This window comes from Epinephelus lanceolatus, chromosome 4 (assembly GCF_041903045.1).
Source record: "Epinephelus lanceolatus isolate andai-2023 chromosome 4, ASM4190304v1, whole genome shotgun sequence".
Classification (NCBI taxonomy): Eukaryota; Metazoa; Chordata; class Actinopteri; order Perciformes; family Serranidae; genus Epinephelus; species Epinephelus lanceolatus.
This window is the reverse complement of record NC_135737.1, coordinates 22,604,759-22,631,727: the sequence shown is the minus strand read 5'-3', so window position 1 is coordinate 22,631,727 and position 26,969 is coordinate 22,604,759. Positions and strand designations below refer to the sequence as shown.

Below are 26,969 nucleotides of genomic sequence, written 5' to 3'. Positions count from 1 at the left end.
AACGTGTACTTGGTTCCATTAGACAGACTTAATCCATTTTCTTTATGCAGTTCAGAAACACAGCCAGAAAATAGGCTGATAGTAATAGCAATGTTAAGTTATTGTGAAAGAATAGCTGGGGACAGATAACTTGGATAATATGAGTGAGAATACTTTAACACAACACATTATTCTATTTTTCCTGAAATGCCATTATTGCTTTTGCAACTTCTAATTGTGTAAGTTAACATTCAACTGGAATAAACTTTATTCTATGCTTTATTTACTTTCTTAGAATAAATGGCACAGACTATGTGGTTCATCCGTCTTCATTATATGCATTTAGTTTAGGCCTGTTTGGAGCTGATGTGGATACACTCAAAAGTTTTTATAATGTCCCCAAATTAAAAAAAAGCTTGTCTTAGTTCCTGAGTTTCAAAATATCAACAGAAACAAAATCAGTCTTTAAAAGATGCAGTAATCCATAATTTCCTTAGCACAGTATGAAGGAAATGCAGACAGCATTGATTGAATTATACAATACCAAATACAAGCATCTGAGAAGCTGGCTGTGATAGCTTTTGCCTATTCTGAATATACAGGGCCTCTAACTTCCACTGATTCAGAGACTTTAGGAATGGAACTTTCTCAAGATTACAACCAAAACACATGGGACATAGACACGGCATGAAACGTCAGCCAGGGCATGGCTGCAGCAAACCGCAACCATTATAATCACTTCTATCTGCTTCACTGAACCTGGAAACATTGCCTGCGCAACCCTATTATTGCATGGCTGATCTATTTATCCATGTGCAACACCACTACCCAAAGACTAGAAAAAATTACTCAGAACTGTGTAAAAATCAAATACAGTTTGACTTAAAATGATAATAATGAATACCTCATTGTACCAGAGGCAATGAAAGCAGCAGAGCAGCCTTGTGTGTGTTTTTATATTTCATATTAAAATAGATTAATGAAATAATGCATCCTGCTGTTAATGCAACTCTTACCTTTCTTGCATTTCACACAGCACTTAGAAAAAATTTGAACATCCACAACTCCCACCTCCCTCCAAAGTCCCATCCTCCTCCTCCTGCAACTCCACCTCCCTCCATTACGTCCTCATTATAGACGTAGCCATTGGCAAGGTAACGTTAGATATACGGAAGAGGAGAGCCAGTGTAATGTTACAACAACGACAGTCAAATGCAACCCCAGAGTTGAGTTTTAAAACTCAACCGGAGTCAGTGATGACTGATGAGTTTTAGAATAAGGTTACAGTGCTAACATTAGATAGTAGCGTTAACGTTACTAGTAAGTGGAAACGCACAAGGAAGATAACGTTAATGTTTCAGAGGCTACGCTACAGTAGGCTAATGTTAGCCATTAGCAACTGGATGCTGTGTTGTCATAATGTTATAAACTGAACTGAACCAGCACAAAAACGAAATAACATTTTGCATACCCCAAGCAAACAGAAACAAAACATATTTGTGCAACATATAAGAAAGAACATATAGTGCAATAGTAAGATGAAAAGGGTCGACATTTCACAGTCAAAAACTCCACATCCTGAGAGCAGAACTGGGAGATCCTCTTCACATCACAGCACCATGAATTGTTTGTGTATACACCACAGAGTTTACCAGATGATGCTGCCGTGCTGTCTGTTCTGTGTAGTGTTAGCCCCGTTAGCTCAACACTGGAGTCTGATATGTTACCATTCATCCATGTCTCAGTGAACACAAGGACGCAGCAGTCCCTCTCTCCTTGGTGAGTGGATCTCCATAGTCGGATGTAATCCATTTTCGTGTCCAGTGAGCGGACATTCGCCGGAGGACACTGGGAACAGCTGGTTTGATGGGGTTAGCTCTTAGCCTAGCTAACCCCTCCACGCTTCCCTCGCTCCCGCGTCCTGTCACAGCGCTGCCGGCGTCTCCCCGTCGGGACAGCTCCAGGCGAAACCACGGTCATCTCAGGGCTAGCTTGACGTAGCAGGCCAAGCTTGCTACACATCCTGAGCTCGCTTGGTTGTAGCGTTAGATCTCTGCAGCAGTTTCTAATGTCTCTTAGAAACTCGCAACTGTATTGCACTGATGAATTTATTTCTTGTTGCATCATTTCTTTCTTTTGCCAACTGATTTCCCTGTTGGAGCGGCTGGAGTTGGAAGCGGTGGTCTGCATTTGTTTGCTTTTGTTACGGAGAAAAGTTTATATCCACAAGGGTCCCTGTCACTAGTTTATATCCACAAGCGTCCCTGTTACCAACCTGTTTATTGTCTCAGACTCAGGGGTGGAGGGTGTGGGGGGTGGTTAAACGAGTGGTTACGTCAGTCGGAGGCCTCCACGTGGGGAAGACAGACAGGACAGGACAAATCTCTGACCAATCATTGCATTCGGTCTGAATGCAATGATTGGTCGGAGTTTTCTTAGAACCATATGAGAATGGTATAATTATGAGTTTTCATCTCTGGTGGAATTCACTTACATTTTAGTGTGCCATCAGCGTATTAATAGCATTTTAACCTAAACAAAGAAAAGTGTAAAATTTTCAGAAAGGTAAGGGTTGCTTTAAGTGATCCAGTTAATTAATTCTTTACCAGTTTATATAGCATATGTTTCCGTACCCTCCATAACCAACTGCAATATCACTTGGCAAAACTCAATACACACACAGTGAAGGTGGCAGCAACCAGATGGATGACCACAGCTGGTACTGCTACTCTATCAGTTGGTGTAAAGGGGGCTGCTCTTCTTCCAGTTGATTGTAAGATCAACTTTGCTGTGTGGAACATATCCAGCTCCTTGGACCTGGCCATGATGATGAGGTCATTAAGATAAAAGACCCTCAATTGCCACATCCACACATTTGCTGAAGGTGTGAGGTGCCAGGGAATAGCCCAGAGGCAGTCTGTTGTACTAATAGGCTATCCCACGGAAGGCAAAATGCAAGAATTTCCTGTGCTTTGGAGCCACCTCAACATGAAAGTGTATGTCTTTAAGTCAACAGTGGTCAACCGATTGCCTAGCAGGAGCAGTTCCAGCAGTGATAGGGAGTAGTTAGCATATGATATATCCTGCAGGCAACGCATTGGTTTAGGGTGCAGAGATCCAAAATAAGTCTTAACTCTCCCATCTTTCTGGGACAACCTGATCTCACAGAAATATGTGAAATGACCACGACCTCTTAACACCGCATTCCGTGGTGGCAGCACATAATGGGTTGAAATTACGTGCCGGTACCACGGAAACAATGCCAATGTAAAGTCAATTAGGATCCATTGTCGTGGTGCCCACACCGATTCCCTGATTCAATAGCATCACGTCAACCTTGTTTTCCTCAGTGATATCTTTAACATTCCTGTATACATACAAAAACACGGAAGTGTCCTTGATAACTCAACAATATGACAGGTTAATGTCAAGGCCATGAAATAAAATAAATGTATTTTGCCAGCTTTTGATAGCGTAGGGCTTTAAGAGCATTGTGCTGTGGGCGGATGGGGCGCGTTCGACTACTGTTTTGTACTGTCTGCCCTGGGCTTCATTCCATTTCAAATTGCCGCCTGTCTGCCATAACCAAATCCAAACGGCACTAATAAATCAGAAAAAAATTAGGCTGAGCACGGAAGAACCAGAGAGGAAACACCATCACATGGAGCCGTCCGCCCCCGGCAATCCGGCCACCGTCCACTCCACCAGGGGATAGCGGACCCTAGGCCAGCGCCACAGAACCAGTGGCCGCCACCGCTACTTTGTTGTAGAGCTAAACCAAATACATCATTGGAAAGGTCTCAACCTGGAGAGTAACATTTGTCAGTATGAAGATTCTACATGGTTCCTGCTTTCAGCCATTCACCTTTGAACCACCTTGACCTCAGTGCACGTTTGAGGGCTTATAACTCAGCAACGAAAGGGGGTACAGACATGGGACCAACTGTTATAGAGAGCTCTTGACCTCAGCTATCATGTGAGTGTAGTCAACAACTGAGGGTGCTGTCAGATATGGATAAAATATGGATAAAATTAATTTTCACCCATTTAGAAATTAGACATTTAAAATCTGATTACACAAGTGTATTTACCATCCCCTTAAAGTCCACAGTGTACTCTCAATTCAATATTTACAACTTGCAAATCTAGGAAAAAAAATTATATTCTTTAAAAACTACAATTCCCTGGGACCGCGCCATGCAGCTTGATACATATCAGCAGTATAGTTGTAGTTCTTCTGATTTGCAAAGTAGGGTTCTAAATAGGGTTGTAAAAAGATATATCTACTGAATATATCTAATATCAAGTAAAGCCGAACGAGTTATTACACTCCACCTAGATGAACTATGGTAAGAAAAAGTAAAGATGTCGGCTAATTTTCGATATTTGACTGAAGTGTTCCTGACTGAACTGGGTACTTAAAGCCAATACAATGGACTGTATAGAAATAATGGACGCAGCCACCACATCCCCCATTGGTTTGTGGACTCACCTTTTGAAGCCTTGAATTCAGCATTATGGCTGTCACAATCTTGGATTTTCGAATCCAGAAGTGACCAATTTTGGATGAAGGGGTGGAGAGGTGAAGGATGGAGGACTGAATTTGACTCATAGACCATGGTGACACCATGCAGACAGCCTGTCACTCAAAGAGGCCACGCCCTTGATGATGTGTAACTTTAATCCTTAATAAAATCTGAATTGTTCAGTTTTATAAAAGTTAATCCCCCGTGTAGTTGTCATGAATCTTGAAATTGGCTGTAAGGACCTTTTTTTTTCTTGGTACAAGGCTGTGGACATGTTATTCATATAAACTTTAGGGACCAAAACTTTTTCTTTGTTTGTTTTGGTACAAGGTTGTGAACATGTTTATTTCTGGAGGACAGTTGGGCATTTTAACTAATGGGACATTCCCTTGGAGCCAGCCTCAGATGGCACCATTTGAACTGCAACTGCAACCAAGTTGTTTTGTGCCTAAGCATGACCACATTTTAACCATAGCATTATTGGAATGTAAAGTTTCAACATATCAACTAGATATTCATGTACAAATGTTACATATCTGAGGTTTGCAGAAATATACAATGACAAAATTGATTTTGGCGAGAGGTTGGGTATTCCACAACTTAAAATTGGGTTACAAAGTAGCCAAAATGACCTCCCTGAGATGTTATTAAAAGTGCACAAATTAATTATGTACAGTACAGGCCAAAAGTTTGGACACACCTTCTCATTCAATGCGTTTTCTTTATTTTCATGACTATTTACATTGTAGATTCTCACTGAAGGCATCAAAACTATGAATGAACACATGTGGAGTTATGTACTTAACAAAAAAAGGTGAAATAACTGAAAACATGTTTTATATTCTAGTTTCTTCAAAATAGTCATCCTTTGCTCTGATTACTGCTTTGCACACTCTTGGCATTCTCTCCATGAGCTTCAAGAGGTAGTCACCTGAAATGGTTTCCACTTCACAGGTGTGCCTTATCAGGGTTAATTAGTGGAATTTCTTGCTTTATCAATGGGGTTGGGACCATCAGTTGTGTTGTGCAGAAGTCAGGTTAATACACAGCCGACAGCCCTATTGGACAACTGTTAAAATTCATATTATGGCAAGAACCAATCAGCTAACTAAAGAAAAACGAGTGGCCATCATTACTTTAAGAAATGAAGGTCAGTCAGTCCGGAAAATTGCAAAAACTTTAAATGTGTCCCCAAGTGGAGTCGCAAAAACCACCAAGCGCTACAACGAAACTGGCACACATGAGGACCGACCCAGGAAAGGAAGACCAAGAGTCACCTCTGCTTCTGAGGATAAGTTCATCCGAGTCACCAGCCTCAGAAATCGCAAGTTAACAGCAGCTCAGATCAGAGACCAGATGAATGCCACACAGAGTTCTAGCAGCAGACCCATCTCTAGAACAACTGTTAAGAGGAGACTGCGCCAATCAGGCCTTCATGGTCAAACAGCTGCTAGGAAACCACTGCTAAGGAGAGGCAACAAGCAGAAGAGATTTGTTTGGGCCAAGAAACACAAGGAATGGACATTAGACCAGTGGAAATCTGTGCTTTGGTCTGATGAGTCCAAATCTGAGATCTTTGGTTCCAACCGCCGTGTCTTTGTGAGACGCAGAAAAGGTGAACGGATGGATTCCACATGCCTGGTTCCCACTGTGAAGCATGGAGGAGGAGGTGTGATGGTGTGGGGGTGTTTTGCTGGTGACACTGTTGGGGATTTATTCAAAATTGAAGGCACACTGAACCAGCATGGCTACCACAGCATCCTGCAGCGACATGCCATCCCATCCGGTTTGCGTTTAGTTGGACGATCATTTATTTTTCAACAGGACAATGACCCCAAACACACCTCCAGGCTGTGTAAGGGCTATTTGACCAAGAAGGAGAGTGATGGAGTGCTGCGGCAGATGACCTGGCCTCCACAGTCACCGGACCTGAACCCAATCGAGATGGTTTGGGGTGAGCTGGACCGCAGAGTGAAGGCAAAGGGGCCAACAAGTGCTAAACACCTCTGGGAACTCCTTCAAGACTGTTGGAAAACCATTTCAGGTGACTACCTCTTGAAGCTCATGGAGAGAATGCCAAGAGTGTGCAAAGCAGTAATCAGAGCAAAGGGTGGCTATTTTGAAGAAACTAGAATATAAAACATGTTTTCAGTTATTTCACCTTTTTTTGTTAAGTACATAACTCCACATGTGTTCATTCATAGTTTTGATGCCTTCAGTGAGAATCTACAATGTAAATAGTCATGAAAATAAAGAAAACGCATTGAATGAGAAGGTGTGTCCAAACTTTTGGCCTGTACTGTACATATAATGTCAAATTATGTGTATATTAGGCCCTGCCCCTACTTTTGATTATGCCCTGATGGGTGGTGTACAACATTAAACTAGTCAATAAAAGGAGTTGACACCAGGTCAGAGAGGGGTAAACAGGAGGACAGTCATGTCTGCATTTTTAGATATCAACTTGTTCTTACTCATGTATTTCATGTTGTCATATTCCCACTGTTCCTCTGCCATTCTCTCTCCTCTTTATTCCACCTCCTGCCAGTTACTGGGACAATTTCATCTAAATGGGATGCACAAGGCTGGAGATGTGGTTCTGGGTGGGCTGTTTCAGGTCCACTTCTTTTCTGTCTTTCCTGACCTGTCTTTTACCTCAAAGCCACAACATCCTACCTGCAACAGGTGAGTCTGTCAGGGAGACAGCAAAAAGGAGAAACTGGGCGAAATCAATCTCATTAGTTGAATGTATTTTTGATAATAAGATGATACTCTGACAGCCTTACATTGTGTATTTATGCCATTTAAGACCTATCACTTTTATAGTCTCCTTTATTTATTTCATATTCAAGTATTATAATAATTGTTGCTGCTCAACTGTTTAATTTTTAGTAAAGTCTGTATTTTGCATGTACATGTCAGAACAGTTGTTGAATTTTCCAACAGTGGTATTTTGCTATTAGTTTTGATGTTCTAGGATTAAGGCAAGCCCAGACCATGGCTTTTGCTATTGATGAGATCAACAGAAACTCCAACCTGCTGCCTAATGTGACCCTGGGATATAGTCTTTATGACAACTGCCTCACACTGGGAATTGGATTCCGTGCAGCGTTGTCGTTAGCCAGTGGTCGAGAGGAGCAGTTTATGTTAGACAAGACCTGTGCAGGAAACCCTCCAGTCCTAGGCATTGTGGGTGATTCTTCCTCTACACGTTCTATTGCCATCTCCTCTGTCTTAGGTTTGTACAGAGTACCTATGGTAAGTTTTCCACAGTAATTTTTTTGGATCATTTTGATTTAATTTCAAATTTAATGTCATTTGTAAACATGAACTAATCAAACTTAAAAAGTTGAAAGAGTCGAAAAAGGCTTTGAATGTTTTTAGGATGTACAGTCTGTCTTTCACAGGTGAGTTATTTTGCCACATGTTCGTGCCTGAGTGACCGGCAGAAGTTTCCATCCTTTTTTAGGACAATCCCAAGTGATGCTTTCCAGGTGACCATCTATCAGCAAAATACAAATGCATTTGAAACAGCATGTGCAGTTAAACGTTCTTCAGAAATAATATTTCTGTAATGCAACTAATACTGTATTTGTTTTGTGTAAAATCTTTCACATTCTTTGAGCTGTTTGGTCTCAGCTAACAAAACTGAAAGACTATAATTAAACATGATCCATTGTGGAACCTGTTTAGCAGCTTCTCTACTAAAAGATTATTTTTTATTATTTTAAAAGATTCCACCCTGAGCGCTAATCCATCCACTCTGTATTTACTCAGGTGCGTGCTATGATTCAGATTCTCAAAAAAGTATGTGCAGTTAAACATTCTTAAGAAACAGCTTACTTGTACGGCAATGATTTATATATTCCTTTTGTGTAAAACCTGTCACATTCTACGTGTCACTGGACCTGTTTCGTCTTAGGTAACAGAGCTGAAGACAATAATTAAACATGATCCATTGTGGTACGTGTTTAGCAGCTTCTCTACTAAAAGATTTTTCCACCCTGTGCACTAATCCCTCCACTCTGTATTTACTCAGGTGCGTGCTATGATTCAGATTCTCAGGCGCTTTGGCTGGACTTGGGCAGGTCTGCTCATCAGTGATGATGATTATGGACTCCATGCTGCCCGATCCTTCCAATCTGACCTGGCTCAGTCTGGTGGAGGTTGTCTGGCCTACTTAGAGGTTTTGCCCTGGGGCAATGATCCAGCTGAACTAAGGAGGATTGTGGCTGTTATGAGGAAATCTACGGCTCGTGTGGTCATTGTGTTTGCACATGAAAATCTCATGATCAACCTCATGAAAGAGGTTGGCCTTAACATACTACTCCACTGTCACTTTATTATTGTTTTTTAACTTCATGGTTTAATGGTCAAACCAAAGGATTTAAGTTCAAATAAAATATTGTCCTGTTACAAATACATTTATTTGAATAAATCACACCTCTTATGTGTTAAAGGCACTCCAAGGTTTTTCAGTGAGATCACTAAGTCAGCCAAATTACACTGACGTCCAGTTTTGATGACATGCATCACTTTGCTCATAATACTGTGTAAAACACAGGACTGCACCTGTTTATGAATTCATTAAGACAAGATATCAACCATGTCATGATGGTATCAATTTATGTTTTTTTTTTTGTTTTTTTTTTGTTACAATGCAATACACAGGTGGTGAGGCAGAACGTGACAGGCCTGCAGTGGATGGCCAGTGAAGCCTGGACTGCAGCTACTGTGCTTCAGACTCCTCAGCTCATGCCGTATCTGGGTGGCACTCTGGGCATTGCTATCCGTCGAGGGCACATATCAGGGTTGAGGGACTTTGTGCTACAAATACGTCCTGACCTACAACACAACAACAGTTATGAAAATTACCTGGTGAGAGTTTATCCTTGCTAATTAATCTGGTACTTGTAAGTTTAAGATTTGTGAACGTAAATGAAATGTCAGAGCTTGAAGACCTGCCTGCAGGTTCCAGGTCAACAGTGACAGAAAGAGAGTTGTGTAATGTCATAAGGCATGGACTTTTGTTCCATCATTGTGGAGTGAGTGATGATTATGGGGTGATTATGTTTGGGTGATTTGAAGTTGAAGTTTTTACATATAGCAAGTTTCATTCTATTTTATTATATGTATTTTGGAATTTTCAATTTCATGGCACGAGTGCAGTGCCCATTCTAAATGTATCTGGCCAATTGTTTGGCCTCCAGCAAACCTGGTAGGATAGTTGGGTTGTGGGCCCAAGATTTAAGCTATGTGAAGGATATACATACATTGCTTATGTGGGTTAAGACGTCCTTGATTCAGTACACAGTGCACTGAAGCTTAGCCCACACTGCTGTAACGAGCGCTTGAAAAAGCCTTGAGATTATGGAGATTATATTATATATTAGATTATATTCTTATTTTTATAATGAAATTTTTTTTACCAAAATTGTCAGTGGGCAAATTGCCTTAGACCCCATGCACTTCTGTCAGTTGAAAAAATGAAAGAAAAAAGAAAATCCTTGTGCATTTGGGTTTTTTTTTTACCCCCACCAAACTTGCTTGTTTATTGAAAGGTTACTTTGAGATTATAGGTCTATGTAATTGTTGAGTGAACCGCAAAGAATTCTCAATCAGCTGTGGTTTATAAGGCAAATTATTATTGGATCTTAAATCTTGAAATATTGAGCATGTCATGTGACATAATTCCACCAAAATTGACATGACATGTCCTTGGGTCATCAGCAATACACCAAGGGTGTTGTAGATCAGATGAACAGTTCTTGAAAAATTTGAAGGACATACAGACAGACAGACAGACAGACAGAGAGTCCTTGCTTTAAAGGAAGATAAAAAAAATAGGCTTATCTTACTATAATGTAAGATAACATACATTATAGAAAGATATAATACATTATAGATAATGTGTAAGTTTGCTATGCCTATCTTACTATAAATCTTACTATAAATTTCAGTTTTATGGCCTATTGTGACCTCTTACCATCTGGAAGAGTGTACAGTGTTTATACAATGTAGGACATAAGTGTTTGTAATGTTTCTCATTTTAATAATGAAAACCGTTTACGAAAGTTGTCAGTGGGCAATATACTTAAGTTCCCAGCAAGAGCATTTTGTCTGTCTGTTGACACATGCACTTCTGTTGAGAATAAACAAAATAAAATCCTCTTGCATTTGGGTTTCTTTCCCCCCAAACCAAACTCGCACCGAACAATGACTCTTAAACCAGGGTATGAATGAAACTGACTTTTGTCTAATGTTATACCTCTATTCTAAATATGTTTTAGGTAAATCAGTTCTGGGAACACACATTTCAGTGTAAATTTGCACCACCTCAAGCAGGTTGGGTGGAAGCTGGGGGATCTCTATGCACTGGACAGGAAGATCTAGAGAATGTGGACACTGAATTGTTGGACACTTCAGACCTCAGGCCAGAGTATAACGTGTACAAGGCTGTGTATGCCCTGGCATATGCTCTTGATGACATGCTGCAGTGTGAACCAGGCAGAGGACCTTTCAGTGGGCACAGCTGTGGCAGTTTGCAAAGACTGGAGCCATGGCAGGTGGGATATCATTTTACATCCCCATCACCACCACCACCACTGCCACCCCACCATTCATTTGGCTAAATGTTATACTTTAATATTTTGTGCAGACAAACAATTAGAATACAAGACTGAATATGAAGCTATTAGATTACTATAGCTGAAAGGATTTCCCCTGCCACTGGGTGACAGCAGAGTATAGTGTTATAAGGTCAGAAACAACAATGTCTTGGTACTGTGGACACAATAATGTTAGTGATGTGATTTCACTATGAAAAAAATACTTTGTATGAATTGTTAATGTGTTCATATGTTCATAAGTACAGTATGCAGTTTGATTATTGAATACTGGATTCCACTGTGTTCACGATGGTCATAAAATAATTGTTTTCACTTTTGGTCTTCCTCTGTTTCTTATTCTGATAATCATAGCTTGTGTATTACTTGGAAAAGGTCAACTTCACCACACAGTTTGGTGATCAAGTGTCATTTGATGAGAATGGTGATGCCTTACCAATATATGATGTCATGAACTGGCTGTGGCTCCCTGATGGACGAACTAAAGTTCAGAATGTAGGTGATGTTAAAGAGTCAGCCAAAGGTGAAGAACTCACACTTGATGAAGATAAAATCTTCTGGAACTTTGAATCCAAACAGGTTACTTCTGATTTTTTCAGTCACCTATTTTGTGTCCCATGAATAACTCATTATGGCAACTATCCTTTGTACTATAGATCTTGGCGGTATACATTAACATAGAAAGACACAATAATTTTGCTCTCTACAGCCACCCCGGTCAGTGTGCAGTGAGAGCTGTCCTCCAGGTACCCGCATGGCCAGAAAGAAGGGAGAACCTGAGTGCTGTTTTGACTGCATCCCTTGTTCTGAGGGAAAGATCAGCAATACAACTGGTTGGTATTCAGTTTAAAAATTGCAGTTTGAATAAATAACTTAACCATGTACATCAACACTTTCCCTCTTTTCACAGACTCCATGGAATGCACCAGTTGTCCAGAGGATTTCTGGTCCAGCTCTCAACGTGACCACTGTGTTCCTAAGAAAACAGAGTTCCTCTCCTATAATGAGCCTCTGGGTATCTGTTTGACAACTGCCTCATTGTTGGGCACATTTATGTGTGTTATTGTGTTGGGAATCTTTATCCATCATCGTAACACCCCTATAGTACGCGCCAACAATTCAGAACTGAGTTTCCAGTTATTGCTGTCTCTTAAATTATGTTTCCTTTGCTCACTGCTCTTTATTGGACGTCCCAGGCTGTGGACATGCCAGCTGAGACATGCAGCATTTGGGATCAGCTTTGTGCTTTGTATATCATGCATTCTGGTGAAAACCATGGTGGTTCTGGCTGTGTTCAAGGCCTCCAAGCCAGGAGGTGGAGCCCATCTGAAGTGGTTTGGACCATTGCAGCAGAGAGGAACAGTTCTGGTTCTTACTTCTATTCAGGCAGCAATCTGCACTGCTTGGCTTGTCTCTTCTTCACCAGCTCCTCATAAAAACACTCAATACCACAATGACAAGATAGTTTATGAGTGTGTAGTTGGGTCCACAGTTGGTTTTGGAGTGTTACTGGGCTATATTGGCTTACTGGCCATCCTCAGTTTTCTGTTAGCATTCCTGGCAAGGAATCTTCCAGATACTTTCAATGAGGCCAAACTCATCACTTTCAGCATGCTGATCTTCTGTGCAGTGTGGGTGGCCTTTGTCCCTGCTTATGTCAGTTCACCAGGCAAATATGCAGATGTAGTTGAGGTATTTGCCATCCTGGCCTCAAGTTTTGGCCTCTTGGTGTCACTGTTTGGGCCCAAATGTTATATTATCCTGTTGAGACCAGAGAGGAACACAAAGAAAGCAATCATGGGTCGTGGCACTGAGTCATAAAACTTGCACTTAGTTTCATAAGACAGAATTAATCACCTTTCTCTGTACAGTACAGAAACACAGGCAGAAATCAAGTTTATAGTCATATCAATGTTAAGGTATTGAGAGAGAATAGCTAATGACAATATCCTATTTTCCCCCCCTAGAATGCAGTTAATAGTACAAAGAAATTGCACTTAAAAATGCCATTATTGCTTTTGTGACTTTTCATGGTGTAAGTTAATGTAAAATCTAAATAAACTTTATTATGCTTTATTTACTTTCTCAAAACAAATATCACAGACTACTGGGGTTACTCTGTCGTAATTATATAAATTCAGTTTATTTACGTTTTTATGTTTCCCCAGAATTCAAAAAGCTATTCTTTACAAGAGGCAATGCAAAGCAGCATAGCAACCTTGTGTTTATTTTCACATTTCAGATTATAACAAATTAATCAAATCCATGGGTTTCATTGTTAAAGGGAACCCGTTTATTAATTCGGTAACAGTTAATATAGCATACATTTCCAAACCCTCTCACCAACTGCAATATCATATGGCAAAATTGAAAACACACAGCAGGTAAAGAACCTCACTCTGCCTATATGATATGTTGTGTCCGTGTCTCGTGATTTCAGCCAATAGAAGGGTGAGCTCTGCACCATAGAACAGGAGCTACAATGTGTAATTTTTGCTTTATTTATCACTAGCTTTGCTGTCGCTACAAGCATAAAAAGGCTCAAGTAATTTTGTCTTTTTAATGTTAACAATATGATATGATATCAGTTGTTAGGCTTATTATCCATGACATAGAATGAAGGTTATGATATTATAACCCTAGTTCTATTAGCACAGGTGGAGCCCTTTACTGGACTCTTTAGATACAGTGGGTGGAGCCCGATGAACACTCTGTCGTGAAATAACATCAACCCAGCCACACTGATCCTGACCAGCGAAAGGTTCATCACCATAGCGTGCCTACCTTTTCTTCCTAAAAGCTGAGCACCCCAGCCAACGCAGGTGGTAAGCAACCTAGCTTGCAGGGGTTGAAAGACAAGTAATAGTCACCCTGCACACCATATTTCCAGGGTCATTAAGGACCATAGATACATGTTGATGTATAACGCCTAGAGGGGGGTCAGGTGCAACAGAGCCGACATACACTCAACCCTTTTCACCAGTTCTGTGTTGTTCCAGTTAGCACAGACCCTGAAAAGGCACCCGACATGTCAGAGAGATAAAACCATGTAAACGGGCAGGGCGTAGACCACTACGTTGCCATATATATGTCCTTGAAATGCAAACTGCTGAACAAGGCCACTGACACTGCCGCACCATGTGTGGAGTTCATGCAGCCCACCTGTCTGTAGGCTTTGTAGATGCACTCACAAGCCATCTCGCAAGGTGCTCCTTGGTTAGGGCTTTAACACCCATGCCACTCCACTCCCCATAAAGAGACAGGAAAGGTTGCAGTGAAACTTCACATTCACCAGCGCTGCCCCCAGAAATGTTTCATAAGGGGTGGCCAGATGTGGTCACTGATAATCTTGGGATGGCACATCCAAACCAAAAGCCATAATGCTATTCAAAGTGTATTGTAGAGGTGTACAGAGGTGTCACTGCTGTTTCTGTACAACCAACAAAATCATCTGTATCTGTCTCTGTATTTGTATTCCAACAGAAGCCTGAAAGTGGGTGTGATTAAGGGTGAAAGTCTAAATAAAGTATGCCTGTATTTTCTAACCTGTATTTATTGGTAGTTAAATTGTTCTGCCTTCTATCTGATTTTGTATTAATTGTTACAATTATTTTCTAAAGTTTGCATTGAATCACACTCAAAATTTAGACTAGTTTGAAATGTATGCCATATTTGTGATATCACATGCTGTCAGTCTCATTTTCATTAGTAATTTTTTTCAACATCACATTTGTATCATAAGTTTCCTTATTGTTTGGTTTTTGGGTATGAATTACAACATATTCACTCCTGGGTCCATTCACATCAGTAACTGAGTGAAATGGAGTAATAATGGATGCAATATTCTGCTGTATTTCAGGTAAGGGGGAATAGAGATAAGTAAGTTCATTCTGCCTTGAAAAGTATTTGCCTGCACTCACTAAGCAACTGAGGTAAATGAGTGTCTGCACTCTTTGACATCTGTGTCTGTATCATAGAAATAGTACCAACAATAACCCAATCTATGACATTGCAAATTGAACAGAATAAGGTCTAATGGGGAAATCTGTCCAGCACACTTTTCTGTAGAACTGATTGTATCTAATACCTGCCAAGTTACTATGGGGACCATCCAGATACAATAACTCTCCATCAAACATACACAGTGCAAGGGATGTTGTGTTATTTCACCAAATGTCTTGGTATGCTGCTACCATCTAGTGGACATACCCAGGCCTGATTTGAGCATTTAGTGAGTTCAATTTGGTATGTTTGTCACACAACCTTTGGGTTATACACAGTATAAAGTAACTCTTCTGATACACATATGTATTAAACTGCAAAGTGATCAAGAACTTGTTTCCCTTTGCATATTCCTTACAACAAGGGAAGTCGATGTTTTACAGTCTTTCTACTTTATCTGCAGTATAATATACATAGCCTATCAAACTCCAGTTATAATAAACACATAATATGACATAACTATTGTGCAAATTTCAGTAGATCATTAATCACAGTGGTCATCCCAGCCCAGTCGCTAGAAGAAAATGTTGGCATTGTAAGTTTCTGCAAACCAGGGATACATTACAATTGTCATTGGAAAGTGGGGGTGGTGGTGGATGGTGAGACACCTAGGTGAGACAACTGGTCAAATGGCCGATCAGTACATACCACTGTTTAAGACAAACAAACGATTACACCAGTTGTTTTTTGGCGAGACACTGCTGCGTTTCCAGAGGTGATTGTGGCACCAAAACTGTGTATTTTAGGCCAAAACAATAGACCATATAAAAACAATCAACAAAGCCAAAGTGACATCACCCATTGTTTTCTGGACTCACCTTTGGAAGCCTTGAGTTGGTCACTTTGGCCTTTGTCATCTTGGATTTTTGGAGTCAGAAGTGACCGTATTTGAACAAGAGAGTGGAGCTGTGGAGGAGAGAAGATTGGATTTCACTCATAGTCTGTGGTGACACCTTGCAGACGACTTGTCACTCACAGAGGCCACACCCTTAATTTTGTAAACTTTAATCCTTAACAACATTTAAATGGCTGAGTTATACCAAAATGTACCCTCAGTACAAGTGTCATAAATAGATGAATGGGCTATAGACCAAAACCGTTTTTTGTACCAGGCTGTTTATTTCTGCTGTAAAGTTGGGCATTTTAACATGGCTGGCCATAGGAATGGACAATCTCTTGGAATTAGCCTCTAGTGACCATTCCAGGAATTGCAGTTTTTAAGCACTTGGATGTTGGCTTCATTTTTTTAGCTCCGGATAACGCTGCTTGGTCAAACCAGCATCTTTACCCAACCATAATCAAGTGTTTTTGTGCGCAAGCATAACCAGTCATAACTACAGTTCTATTATATCCCCTAGATAATGATATACAATTGTAACATCTCTGTGGTTTGCAAAAATATCCAATGTTATTTTTTAATTTAATTTTATTTTATTTATTTATTGAATTTTTTTTTTTTTTTTTTTTTTTGGAGAGGGTTGCTAAAATGACCCTGAGGAGATATTCTTAAAGGTACACAAATTAATTCTGCCTCAATTCAAAGTTGATCTAAATTTAATTATATATTAGACCCTGCCCCTGCTAATGCTTATGCCCTGATGGGTGGTGTGCAACATTAAATAAGTCAATAAAAGGAGCTGACATCAGGTCAGAGAGTTGTAAACAGGAGGACAGTCATGTCTGCATTTTTAGATATCAACTTGTTCTTGCTCATGTACCTCATGTTGTTGTATACCTACTTTTCCTCTGCCATGCCCTCTCCTCTTGTTTCCATCTCCTGCCAGTTACTGGGACAATTTCATCTAAATGGGATGCACAAGGCTGGAGATGTGGTTCTGGGTGGGCTGTTTCAGGTCCATTTCTTTTCTGTCTTTCCTGACTTGTCTTTTACCTCAAAGCCACAACACCCAACCTGCCACAGGTCAGTCTGTCAGGTCAAAATCTGTATTTGTGCATGTACATGTCAGAACAGTTGTTGAATTTTCCAACAGTGGTATTTTTCTATTAGTTTTGACGTTCTAGGATTCAGGCAGGCCCAGACCATGGCCTTTGCTATTGATGAGATCAACAGAAACTCCAACCTGCTGCCTAATGTGACTCTGGGATATAGTCTTTATGACAACTGTGTCAAACTAGGAATTGCATTCCGTGCAGCGTTGTCATTAGCCAGTGGTCGAGAGGAACAGTTTATGTTGGACAAAACCTGTGCAGGAAACCCTCCAGTCCTAGGCATTGTGGGTGATTCTTCCTCCACACGTTCTATTGCCATCTCCTCTGTCTTAGGTTTGTACAGAGTACCTATGGTAAGTTTTCCACCATAATTCTTTTGGATCATTTTGATTTAATTTCAAATTTAATGTCATTTGTAAACATGAACTAATCAAACTTGAAAAGTTGAAGGAGTCAATAAAGGCTTTGAATGTTTTTAGGATGTACAATCTGTCTTTCACAGGTGAGTTATTTTGCCACATGTTCGTGCCTGAGTGACCGGCAGAAGTTTCCATCCTTTTTTAGGACAATCCCAAGTGATGCTTTCCAGGTGACCATCTATCAGCAAAATACAAATGCATTTGAAACAGCATGTGCAGTTAAACGTTCTTCAGAAATAATATTTCTGTAATGCAACTAATACTGTATTTGTATATGTAAAATCTGTCACATTCTTTGAGCTGTTTGGTCTCAGCTAACAAAACTGAAAGACAATAATTAAACATGATCCATTGTGGAACCTGTTTAGCAGCTTCTCTACTAAAAGATTATTTTTTATTATTTTAAAAGATTCCACCCTGAGCGCTAATCCATCCACTCTGTATTTACTCAGGTGCGTGCTATGATTCAGATTCTCAGGCGCTTTGGCTGGACTTGGGCAGGTCTGCTGGTCAGTGATGATGATTATGGACTCCATGCTGCCCGATCCTTCCAATCTGACCTGGCTCAGTCTGGTGGAGGCTGTCTGGCCTACTTAGAGGTTTTGCCCTGGGGCAATGATCCAGCTGAACTAAGGAGGATTGTGGATGTTATGAGGAAGTCTACAGCTCGTGTGGTCATTGCGTTTGCACATCAAAGTCACATGATCAACCTCATGAAAGAGGTTAGCCTAAATCATTGTCCTGTTACAAATAGATTTATTTGAATAAAGTACTCCTCTTATATGTTAAAGACACTGCAGGGTTTTTGAGTGAGATCACTAACTCAGACAAATTCACTGACCTGCTGTTATGATGACACATGCATCACTTCGCTCATAATACTGTGTAAAACACGACTGCTTAAAATTACAACTCAATTGCAACCCTTATATATATATATTTTATATATGTTTTAATGGTCAAACAAATAGATTTAGGTTCCAATAAAAAATTGCCCTATTTGAATAAATCACACATCTTATTTGTTAAAGGCACTGCAGGGTTTTTGAGTGACTAACTTAGACAAATTTCACTAACGTCCAGTTATGATGACATGCATCACTTTGCTCATCATACTGTGTAAAACACAGGACTGCACCAGTTTATGAATTGAGTAAGACAAGATATCAACCATGTTATGACAATATGAATTTATGTTTTGTTTTGTTTTTTTAACATTACAATACACAGGTGGTGAGGCAGAATGTGACAGGCCTGCAGTGGATGGCCAGTGAAGCCTGGACTGCAGCTACTGTGCTTCAGACTCCTCAGCTCATGCCGTATCTGGGTGGCACTCTGGGCATTGCTATCCGTCGAGGACACATACCAGGGTTCAGGGACTTTGTGCTACAAATACGTCCTGACCTTCAATACAACAACAGCTATGAAAATTACCTGGTGGGAGTTGATCCTTACTAATTAATCTTGTATTATAAGTTTAAAATTTGTGAGCACAAATGAAATGCATGAATTTGGCGACCCGCGTGCGGGTTCCAGGTCAACAGGAGTTGTGTAATGTTGAGACAAGGATGGTGTGTCTTCGTTGTTCCATCGTTGTAGAGTCTGTTAATATAAACACATCCAACATGCTAATACATATTTGACAGTGTCCCCCAGATGTGCCTATCACTGAAATGATTATGTGTGGGTGTTTTAAAGGGCCATTGTGTAATATTTGACATGGTTTATTGTCAAATTGGAATCTGAATCTGAATATTCTACCCATTAACATGTTTATATAAGTGTATAATCGCTATAAAATAAAATTCGTTTGGTTTTCATAGCCTTATAATTATGCTTTTATATATATATATATATATATATATATATATATATATATATATATATATAGCAAGGGCCTTGCTTTAGAGAGGTCACTTGCACTGCCATGTATGTAAGGCAGCCGGAGCGGACAATCCAGCCAGCCAGAGAATGCGTTTCGCGTGTATAAATAAACCAACGAAGACAGCGGAGAGTGTTAGTAGTTCGTCGATAGAGAGTAGTGAAAAGTTTTTTTAGTTCTAAAGTTTGCGAATGGACCACACTTACCACGCAACAGGAGAGAATGAACCCGAACCGTCATCTGCGAGGAAAAGAAGACGCAACTTCACTCCTTGTGATGCACTCTCTGCGGCGCTTTTCGTCCTGATGATATATCTCCCCAGCGATGGTAGCACCGAATCCCATTCTGTGCAGCAAAATGGGAGCGGAGGATTCAGCCTCTCTTCTCGCCTGCTCAGTGTACTCCGGCTCTCATCTGTATGCTCCGGCTCAAACAGGTATGCCTCTGGATCTGTGTCCGCTACAAGAAACTCTTCAAAATCGCGTTCAAAGTCGTCCATTGCAGCTACTATAGTCCGGAGATATTGCTAGGCTAAATAAACAGCTGAGCTCTGTTTACCGGCTACGCTGTCAGTCAGTGTGTGGGCTGGAGATTGGCGGAGCAGAGAGGGGAGGGGGTCCCCACTTGGTATTGTAAATGAGTATGTGTGTATGAAGTGTGTGTGTTTCGCCAGAAGAGTCAGAGTTTGGGACAGAGTCTTTTACACGCTGGAGTGTTACCGGAGTTTTTGGAGTGCTCAAATGAACTGGCCTTTTTCCCGAATGCTCCTCTGGTCTCCTGCTCGAGAGGGATTCATTACAATATCGTAACATGGCTTAGATTTCTAAATAAACATTCACCTCATCAGACCTACTCCTGAAAAACTTGTGTCTGCGCAAGGCTTTTTGTCCCTACAAGGCCACTGTCATTTACCCGACGGGAGGGGTGAGTGAGTGAGCCCTGCAATCTAGAATTTGACCACTGATGTCACTGTTTTCAACCCATTTTACACACTGGCCCTTTAAATGTTTTATATAGCAAAGGTAGAACTAATTGAAACAGTCTTCCTAATATACAAGTTTTATTCTATTTTATTGTATGTATTTTTGAATTTTCAATTTCACAGCGTAGTGTGGTGCCCATTCAAAATGCATCTGTTCAGAATGGGCTGATTACTTGACCTCTGGCAAACCTGCTAGGATAGTTGGCCAGTTAGATTTAAGATATGTGAAGGATAAACATGCATTACTTATGTGGGTGAAGATGTGTTTGACTCAGTACACAGAACCCTGAAGCTTAGCCCACACTGCTGCAAACAGCACTGTTTACTAGTTTATTGAAATGTTACTTTGAGATTATAGGCTCTTCTTATTGTTGAGTGCACCACAAAGAATTCCATTATGAGGCAAAAAAATATTGATTCTTAAATCTTGAAATATTGAACAGTTCCTAAGAAATTTGAAGGACATTTAAACAAACATTCAGAGAGTCCTTGCTCATAAGTAAGATAATAAATGCTTTTGACTCTTATGGCCTATTGTGACCTGTTGTCTTCTGGGAAAGTGTTCAATGTTTAAACAATGTGGAACAGAACTATTAGTAATATTCCTCATTTCTATAATGAAAATTATTTCCCAAAATTGTCAGTGGGCAAAATGCTTTTGTCCCCAGCAAGAAGACTGTGTCTGTGCCTTGACACACTTCAGTTAAAAAAAAAAAAAAAAATAGCATTTAGTTGTTGTTTTTTTCCCTAACCAAACCCACACTGAACCATGACCAGGGTATGAATGAAGAAACTGTGACTTCTGTCTAATGTTACACCCCTATTTTGAATATATTTCAGGTAAATCAGTTTTGGGAACACACATTTCAGTGTAAATTTGCACCACCTCAAGCAGGTTGGGTGGAGGCTGGGGGATCTCTATGCACTGGACAGGAAGATTTAGAGAATGCAGACACTGAATTATTGGACACTTCAAACCTCAGGCCGGAGTATAACGTGTACAAGGCTGTGTATGCCCTGGCATATGCTCTTGATGACATGCTGCAGTGTAAGCCAGGGAGAGGACCTTTCAGTGGGCACAGCTGTGGCAGTTTGCAAAGACTGGAACCATGGCAGGTGGGATATCATTTTACACCCCCATCATCACCACCACCACCACCCTACCATTCATCTGTCTAAATGCTATGAGATTATTAATCGTAAACTGCATAGCAGATAGTTGAAAGGATTTTACCTACCACTGGGTGACAGCATTGTATAGTGTTATAAGGTCTGAGATAAGACAATGTCTTGGTACTGGGAACACAATATTGTTAGTGATGTGATTTCACTATTAAATAAATAATTTGTATGAATTGTTAATATCTTCATAGGTGTAGTGTGCAGTTTGATTATTGAATACTGGATTCAACTGTGTTCATGGTGGTCATAAAATAATTGTCTTCCTCTGTCTTTTATTCTGATATACATAGCTTGTGTATTACTTGGAAAAGGTCAACTTCACCACACAGTTTGGTGATCAAGTGTCATTTGATGAGAATGGTGATGCCTTACCAATATATGATGTCATGAACTGGTTGTGGCTCCCTGATGGACAAACTAAAGTTCAGAATGTAGGTGAGGTGAAAGAGTCAGCAAAAGGTGAAGAACTCACACTTGATGAAGATAAAATCTTCTGGAACTTTGAATCCAAACAGGTTACTTCTGATTTTTTCAGTCACGTATTTCATGTCCCATTGGATAACTTATTATAGCAGTGTAATAGAAGAGTAGAATAACACATATTTATTTTTTCTTCTACAGCCACCCCGGTCAGTGTGCAGTGAGAGCTGTCCTCCAGGTACCCGCATGGCCAGAAAGAAGGGAGAACCTGAGTGTTGTTTTGACTGCATCCCCTGTTCTGAGGGGAAGATCAGTAATTCAACTGGTTGGTATTCAGTTTAAAAATTGCAGTCTGAATGAATAATATAACCATGTATCTAATCACTTTCACTATTTTCACAGACTCCATGGAATGCACCAGTTGTCCAGAGGATTTCTGGTCCAGCTCTCAACATGACCGCTGTGTTTCTAAGAAAACTGAGTTCCTCTCCTACTACGAGCCTCTGGGTATCTGTTTGACAACTGCCTCATTGTTGGGCACATTTATATGTGTTATTGTTCTAGGAATATTTATCCATCATCGTGGCACCCCTATAGTACGTGCAAACAATTCAGAACTTAGTTTCCAGCTATTGCTGTCTCTTAAATTATGTTTCCTTTGCTCACTGCTCTTTATTGGACGTCCCAGGCTGTGGACATGCCAACTGAGACATGCAGCATTTGGGATCAGCTTTGTGCTTTGTATATCATGCATCCTGGTGAAAACCATGGTGGTTCTGGCTGTGTTCAAGGCCTCCAAGCCAGGAGGTGGAGCTCTTCTGAAGTGGTTTGGTCTTTTGCAGCAGAGAGGAACAGTTCTGGTTCTTACTTCTATTCAGGCAGCAATCTGCACTGCTTGGATTGTCTCTTCCTCACCAGCTCCTCATAAAAACATTCAATACCACAATGACAAGATAGTTTATGAGTGTCTAGTTGGGTCCACAGTTGGTTTTGGAGTGTTACTGGGCTATATTGGCTTATTGGCCATCCTCAGTTTTCTGTTAGCATTCCTGGCAAGGAATCTTCCAGATACTTTCAATGAGGCCAAACTCATCACTTTCAGCATGCTGATCTTCTGTGCAGTGTGGGTGGCCTTTGTCCCTGCTTATGTCAGTTCACCAGGCAAATATGCAGATGTAGTGGAGGTATTTGCCATCCTGGCTTCAGGTTTTAGCCTCTTGGTGTCACTGTTTGGACCCAAATGTCACATTATCCTGTTGAGGCCAGAGAGGAACACAAAGAAAGCAATCATGAGTCGTGGAATTGAGTCATAAAAACTGCACTTAGTTTCATAAGACAGACTTGATCTATTTTCTTTATGCAGTACAGAAATACAGGCAGAAAACAGGCTGATAGTAATAGCAATGTTAAGTTATTGAGAAAGAATAGCTGGGGACAGATAACTTGGATAATATGAGTGAGAATACTTTAACACAACACATTACGACTCTACTCTTATGACCAACATACATGAGACACAGGTGTTGTGCGACACATCAGCGGGGGCATGGCTGCAGGAAACCATGTATCAACTGAAGCTGCAACACTGAACATGGAAGCCAAGCTTGATTGCGCAGGCACTGCACTGCTTAACTCTATTTTTGTGTGGATGGTCTATTTTTCCCCAATCTGTGTGCGGCTCCACAGCCCTCAAACAGTCAAAAACGATATAGATCTGTGCAAAGAACCAAGACAATCTGCTTAAAAATGATAAATAATTTATACGTTATTGTACCAGAGGCACTGCACAGCAGCAGAGCAACCTTGTGTGTGTTTTTACATTTCACATTAAATAAATCAATCCAACCTGTTCTCAAAGCAATTCAGTTAATTAATTCGGTAACAGTTTACATAGCATAAGTTTCCAAACCCTCCATAACTAACTGTAATATCACTTGGCAAAACTCAAAACACACACAGTGAAGATGGCAGCAACCACATGAGATGGAGTCTGTGAGCAGGTTAAAGCTATAGTGCGTAACTTCTTTCGCCTCCAAGCAGATATTGGGTTATTACAACTAATAAGCCAGCGGCGCTTCCATGTACACAGAGTAACACTCACCCCACACCGTGTACACAGAGTAACACTTGCCAGTCGCCACACACCGTACACAGAGTAACACTTGCCTTTGTGGTAGGATCCACTTCTGAACCGTGTCTCGGCTGCTTCTCCGCCATGTTGCTTTCTCTTTCTACCTACCTACCTCTTGCTATGACACTCTCCGCTCTTCCTCCCCCTCCCTTCTTGTTGTGAGGAAGCATTTCCTGTGTGCCAGCGCGGGAATGTTGCCTGTCTACATGCATACTAAAAATGATATATATTGAAAAATACCGCGAGATGTTAGAGGAGTCGATCGGCTTAATCAGCATTGTGTCATCTCCTCTAGTAGTGGCTTGGGTGAAACGGACATTTACGGACCTGTAGAAGTTACGCACTATAGCTTTAAGAATCCCGCGTCACCTACCTGACGTGATGTGTCATGTCCTGTGTCCCATGTTATTTCAGTCGGTAGAAGGGTCAGCTCGACACCATAGAACTAGGGTTACAATGTGTAATTTTAGCTTTATTTATCACCAGCTTTGCTGTTGCTACAAGCACAAAAAGGCTAGAGTAATTTTATTTTTAATATTGGCAATATAATGCCTGATATTATGGAGATATATTTGTGTCTTTAATACATGCGAGAAAATAAATGATATGAGAGGGGAAAAAAATGTTTGAGAGAAAAAAAAATATTTGAGAGAAAAAGTTTTCACACTGATAGCAAAAAATAATAATATTTGAGACTAAAAAAAGTTTTGAGTGAAAGTATTTTGTCATAGAATATAAAAAAAAAATTTGAGATTTAAAAAATGATTTCCAAGAAAAAAAACTCTCTCAAAAACCTTTTTTTTTTTACTCTCAAATATTATTGTTTTGCTATCAGTGTGAAAACATTTTCTCTCAAAAAGAAAAAAATTGTTTCTCTCAAAACATTTTTCTTCTCTCTCTCAAAACCTAAGTCTTTGCTCTCGTGTCAGGATTTTGCTCTCACTGTGAAAATAATGTCATGGGCAGGGCCATGTTCCTATTGGCCAGTCTCAATCGACAGCTAGGTGTGGATCGTCTTGGGAGTCAAATTCAACTGAATCATTCATCCACCATGGTGGATTCACTGGCATAGATGTGCTGACATGTCCAAGAGATAGAACCACTGAAACAGGCAGAGCGTAGACCAAGATGCTGCCATATGTCCTCGACACTCAACCCGCCGAACAAGGCCACAGACATTGCCACACCATGTAAGGAGAGTACCCAGACCACAGTGGGAGGTTCCCTGCCCGCCTGCCTGTAAGCTTGGGAGATGCATTCACAAAGCCATCTTGCAAGGCATTCTTGGATAGGGCCACGCAATCACCAAAGCACACAATCAGCTGTTGAATATGTCTGGGGGGCTGTGCCTTGCACTGATGAAACTCTCCATGTTTTTGTGAACAAAGTAGTGATTTGGTCTGAGAGAAGCCCCACTGCGCTTCAGTGGCCAAAATTCTGGAATATATGACAATGCAATGGTCAAATATTAAACAGAAAGAAATTATACCTGTTTGAGATGTTGTATTCATTGTTACAATTGTTTTCTAAAGTCTGCATGGAATTACACTCAAAACTTAGAAAGTTTGGTTTGAAGTGTCTGCCATATTTGTGATTTGACATGCTGTCAGTCTAGTTTTTATTAGTAATTTAATTCAACAGGCTATCACATTTGTATTATGAGTGTTTATTGTTTGGTTTTCAGATATGAATTGCAACATATTTACTCCTGAGACACGTCACAAAGGATTAATCCCATCAGTAAAATGAAATGGACTTATAATGAATGCAATATTCTGCTGTATTTCAGGTAAGGGGGAATAGAGATGAAAAGTATTTGCCTGCACTCATTAGGCATTGAGGTAAATAAGTAATTAATAATCCCATCAGTCATCAGTCCAAAAAGAGTTTCAGTTTTAAGGCTCTAAAAATGTTGCTGAATGATGCATCAAAGTATTTAAGGTAAATATTAAAATAATAACAGTCTGAATGAAATTTGTGTTGTGTCACATGTGCTGGGATTCACAGGACAACAGATTATTTGCCATTTGGTAAAATCTAAACTGGACATTTAAAGGCTTCCTTCTCTGCATACTCTTTGTTCTCCAAACAAAGACAGCTATTTGATACCCATCTCCAGGAGGTCTCACCTCACACCTCAGTGAGGCACAAGTCTCACAACTTGTGGACAGGACTTTTACAGTGACATGTGACTCTGTGATGTCACAGGCATCTGTAGAAGGTCTGCTCCCTTCAGACAAATCTCGCTCTTGCTCGGGAACTACGGAGCAGCCCACACCTCTTTCCTGCTGGGCCTGGAACAGCCCCGATGCTCAGGCCCTTGCTCCTTGCCCTGAACCATCAAAGGTGGGGCTAATTGCTAACAGACTCTCTTTTTCCTGGACCACGACTTGCCCACGCTCAAGGCTGAGGCAAACCTGAACCAGAGAAGTTACACTTGCAAGCACAAGGTTTGCAACTTGCTTCCCAACAACAAGGAACTAAGTGAGTTAGCACCCAGCATCTAACTCACAAGGACACAGCAAAGACTGCAGCTGGAACCATAGCTCTTCCCAGCCGGCTAACAAAGCAGTACACCATCAAGTAACTCTTTCTCACATCCACTCAAGGATCGGTAAAGTAACAACTGGGCATAGCTTTATCACAGCTTTACAGACTAAGCAAGACTGTTTAACTTGTATGTGATTTAACCCTATGGGCCTGAACAACGCATTGTGCGTCCAAATTCACACCTGTTCTTCTCTATTGATTTTCTCCGCGACCCTGCATCATAGCGAGAATCCACGCATATCACGTGAAACAGCATGTTTTCATAGCGAAAAAATGACATAGTTACACTAAAATTATGTATAACAGAGCTTTCATACAGC

At 40.5% G+C, this 26,969-nt stretch overlaps 2 protein-coding genes across 2 annotated transcripts; both read left to right on the top strand.

The window, feature by feature from the left end:
- The first annotated feature begins 6,945 nt into the window (after positions 1–6,945).
- LOC117260189 (extracellular calcium-sensing receptor-like) lies at positions 6,946–12,952 on the top strand. Its single transcript, XM_033632110.2, has 9 exons — positions 6,946–7,190; positions 7,469–7,763; positions 7,913–7,999; positions 8,545–8,814; positions 9,177–9,383; positions 10,796–11,071; positions 11,486–11,710; positions 11,841–11,964; positions 12,042–12,952. Exons 1-9 carry the CDS (start codon positions 6,946–6,948, stop codon positions 12,950–12,952), a joined length of 2,640 nt encoding a protein of 879 aa, XP_033488001.2.
- Positions 12,953–16,839: 3,887 nt separating this feature from the next.
- On the top strand, positions 16,840–23,281 carry LOC117260156 (extracellular calcium-sensing receptor-like). Its single transcript, XM_033632061.2, has 9 exons — positions 16,840–17,054; positions 17,142–17,436; positions 17,586–17,672; positions 17,955–18,224; positions 18,733–18,939; positions 21,207–21,482; positions 21,839–22,063; positions 22,170–22,293; positions 22,371–23,281. The coding sequence occupies exons 1-9, from the start codon at positions 16,846–16,848 to the stop codon at positions 23,279–23,281; spliced, it is 2,604 nt and encodes an 867-aa protein (XP_033487952.2). The 5' UTR covers positions 16,840–16,845.
- Positions 23,282–26,969: the final 3,688 nt, after the last annotated feature.

Bases quoted from the DNA above. Each gene is read 5' to 3' on its own strand.
- LOC117260189 (XM_033632110.2), top strand. From the start codon at position 6,946: ATGTCTGCATTTTTAGATATCAACTTGTTCTTACTCATGTATTTCATG. The intron at 7,764-7,912 runs GTAAGTTTTCCA...TGTCTTTCACAG, and splicing joins GTTTGTACAGAGTACCTATG to GTGAGTTATTTTGCCACATG. The intron at 11,965-12,041 runs GTTGGTATTCAG...CTCTTTTCACAG, and splicing joins AAAGATCAGCAATACAACTG to ACTCCATGGAATGCACCAGT.
- LOC117260156 (XM_033632061.2), top strand. From the start codon at position 16,846: ATGTACCTCATGTTGTTGTATACCTACTTTTCCTCTGCCATGCCCTCT. The intron at 18,225-18,732 runs GTTAGCCTAAAT...TACAATACACAG, and splicing joins TGATCAACCTCATGAAAGAG to GTGGTGAGGCAGAATGTGAC. The intron at 18,940-21,206 runs GTGGGAGTTGAT...AATATATTTCAG, and splicing joins ACAGCTATGAAAATTACCTG to GTAAATCAGTTTTGGGAACA.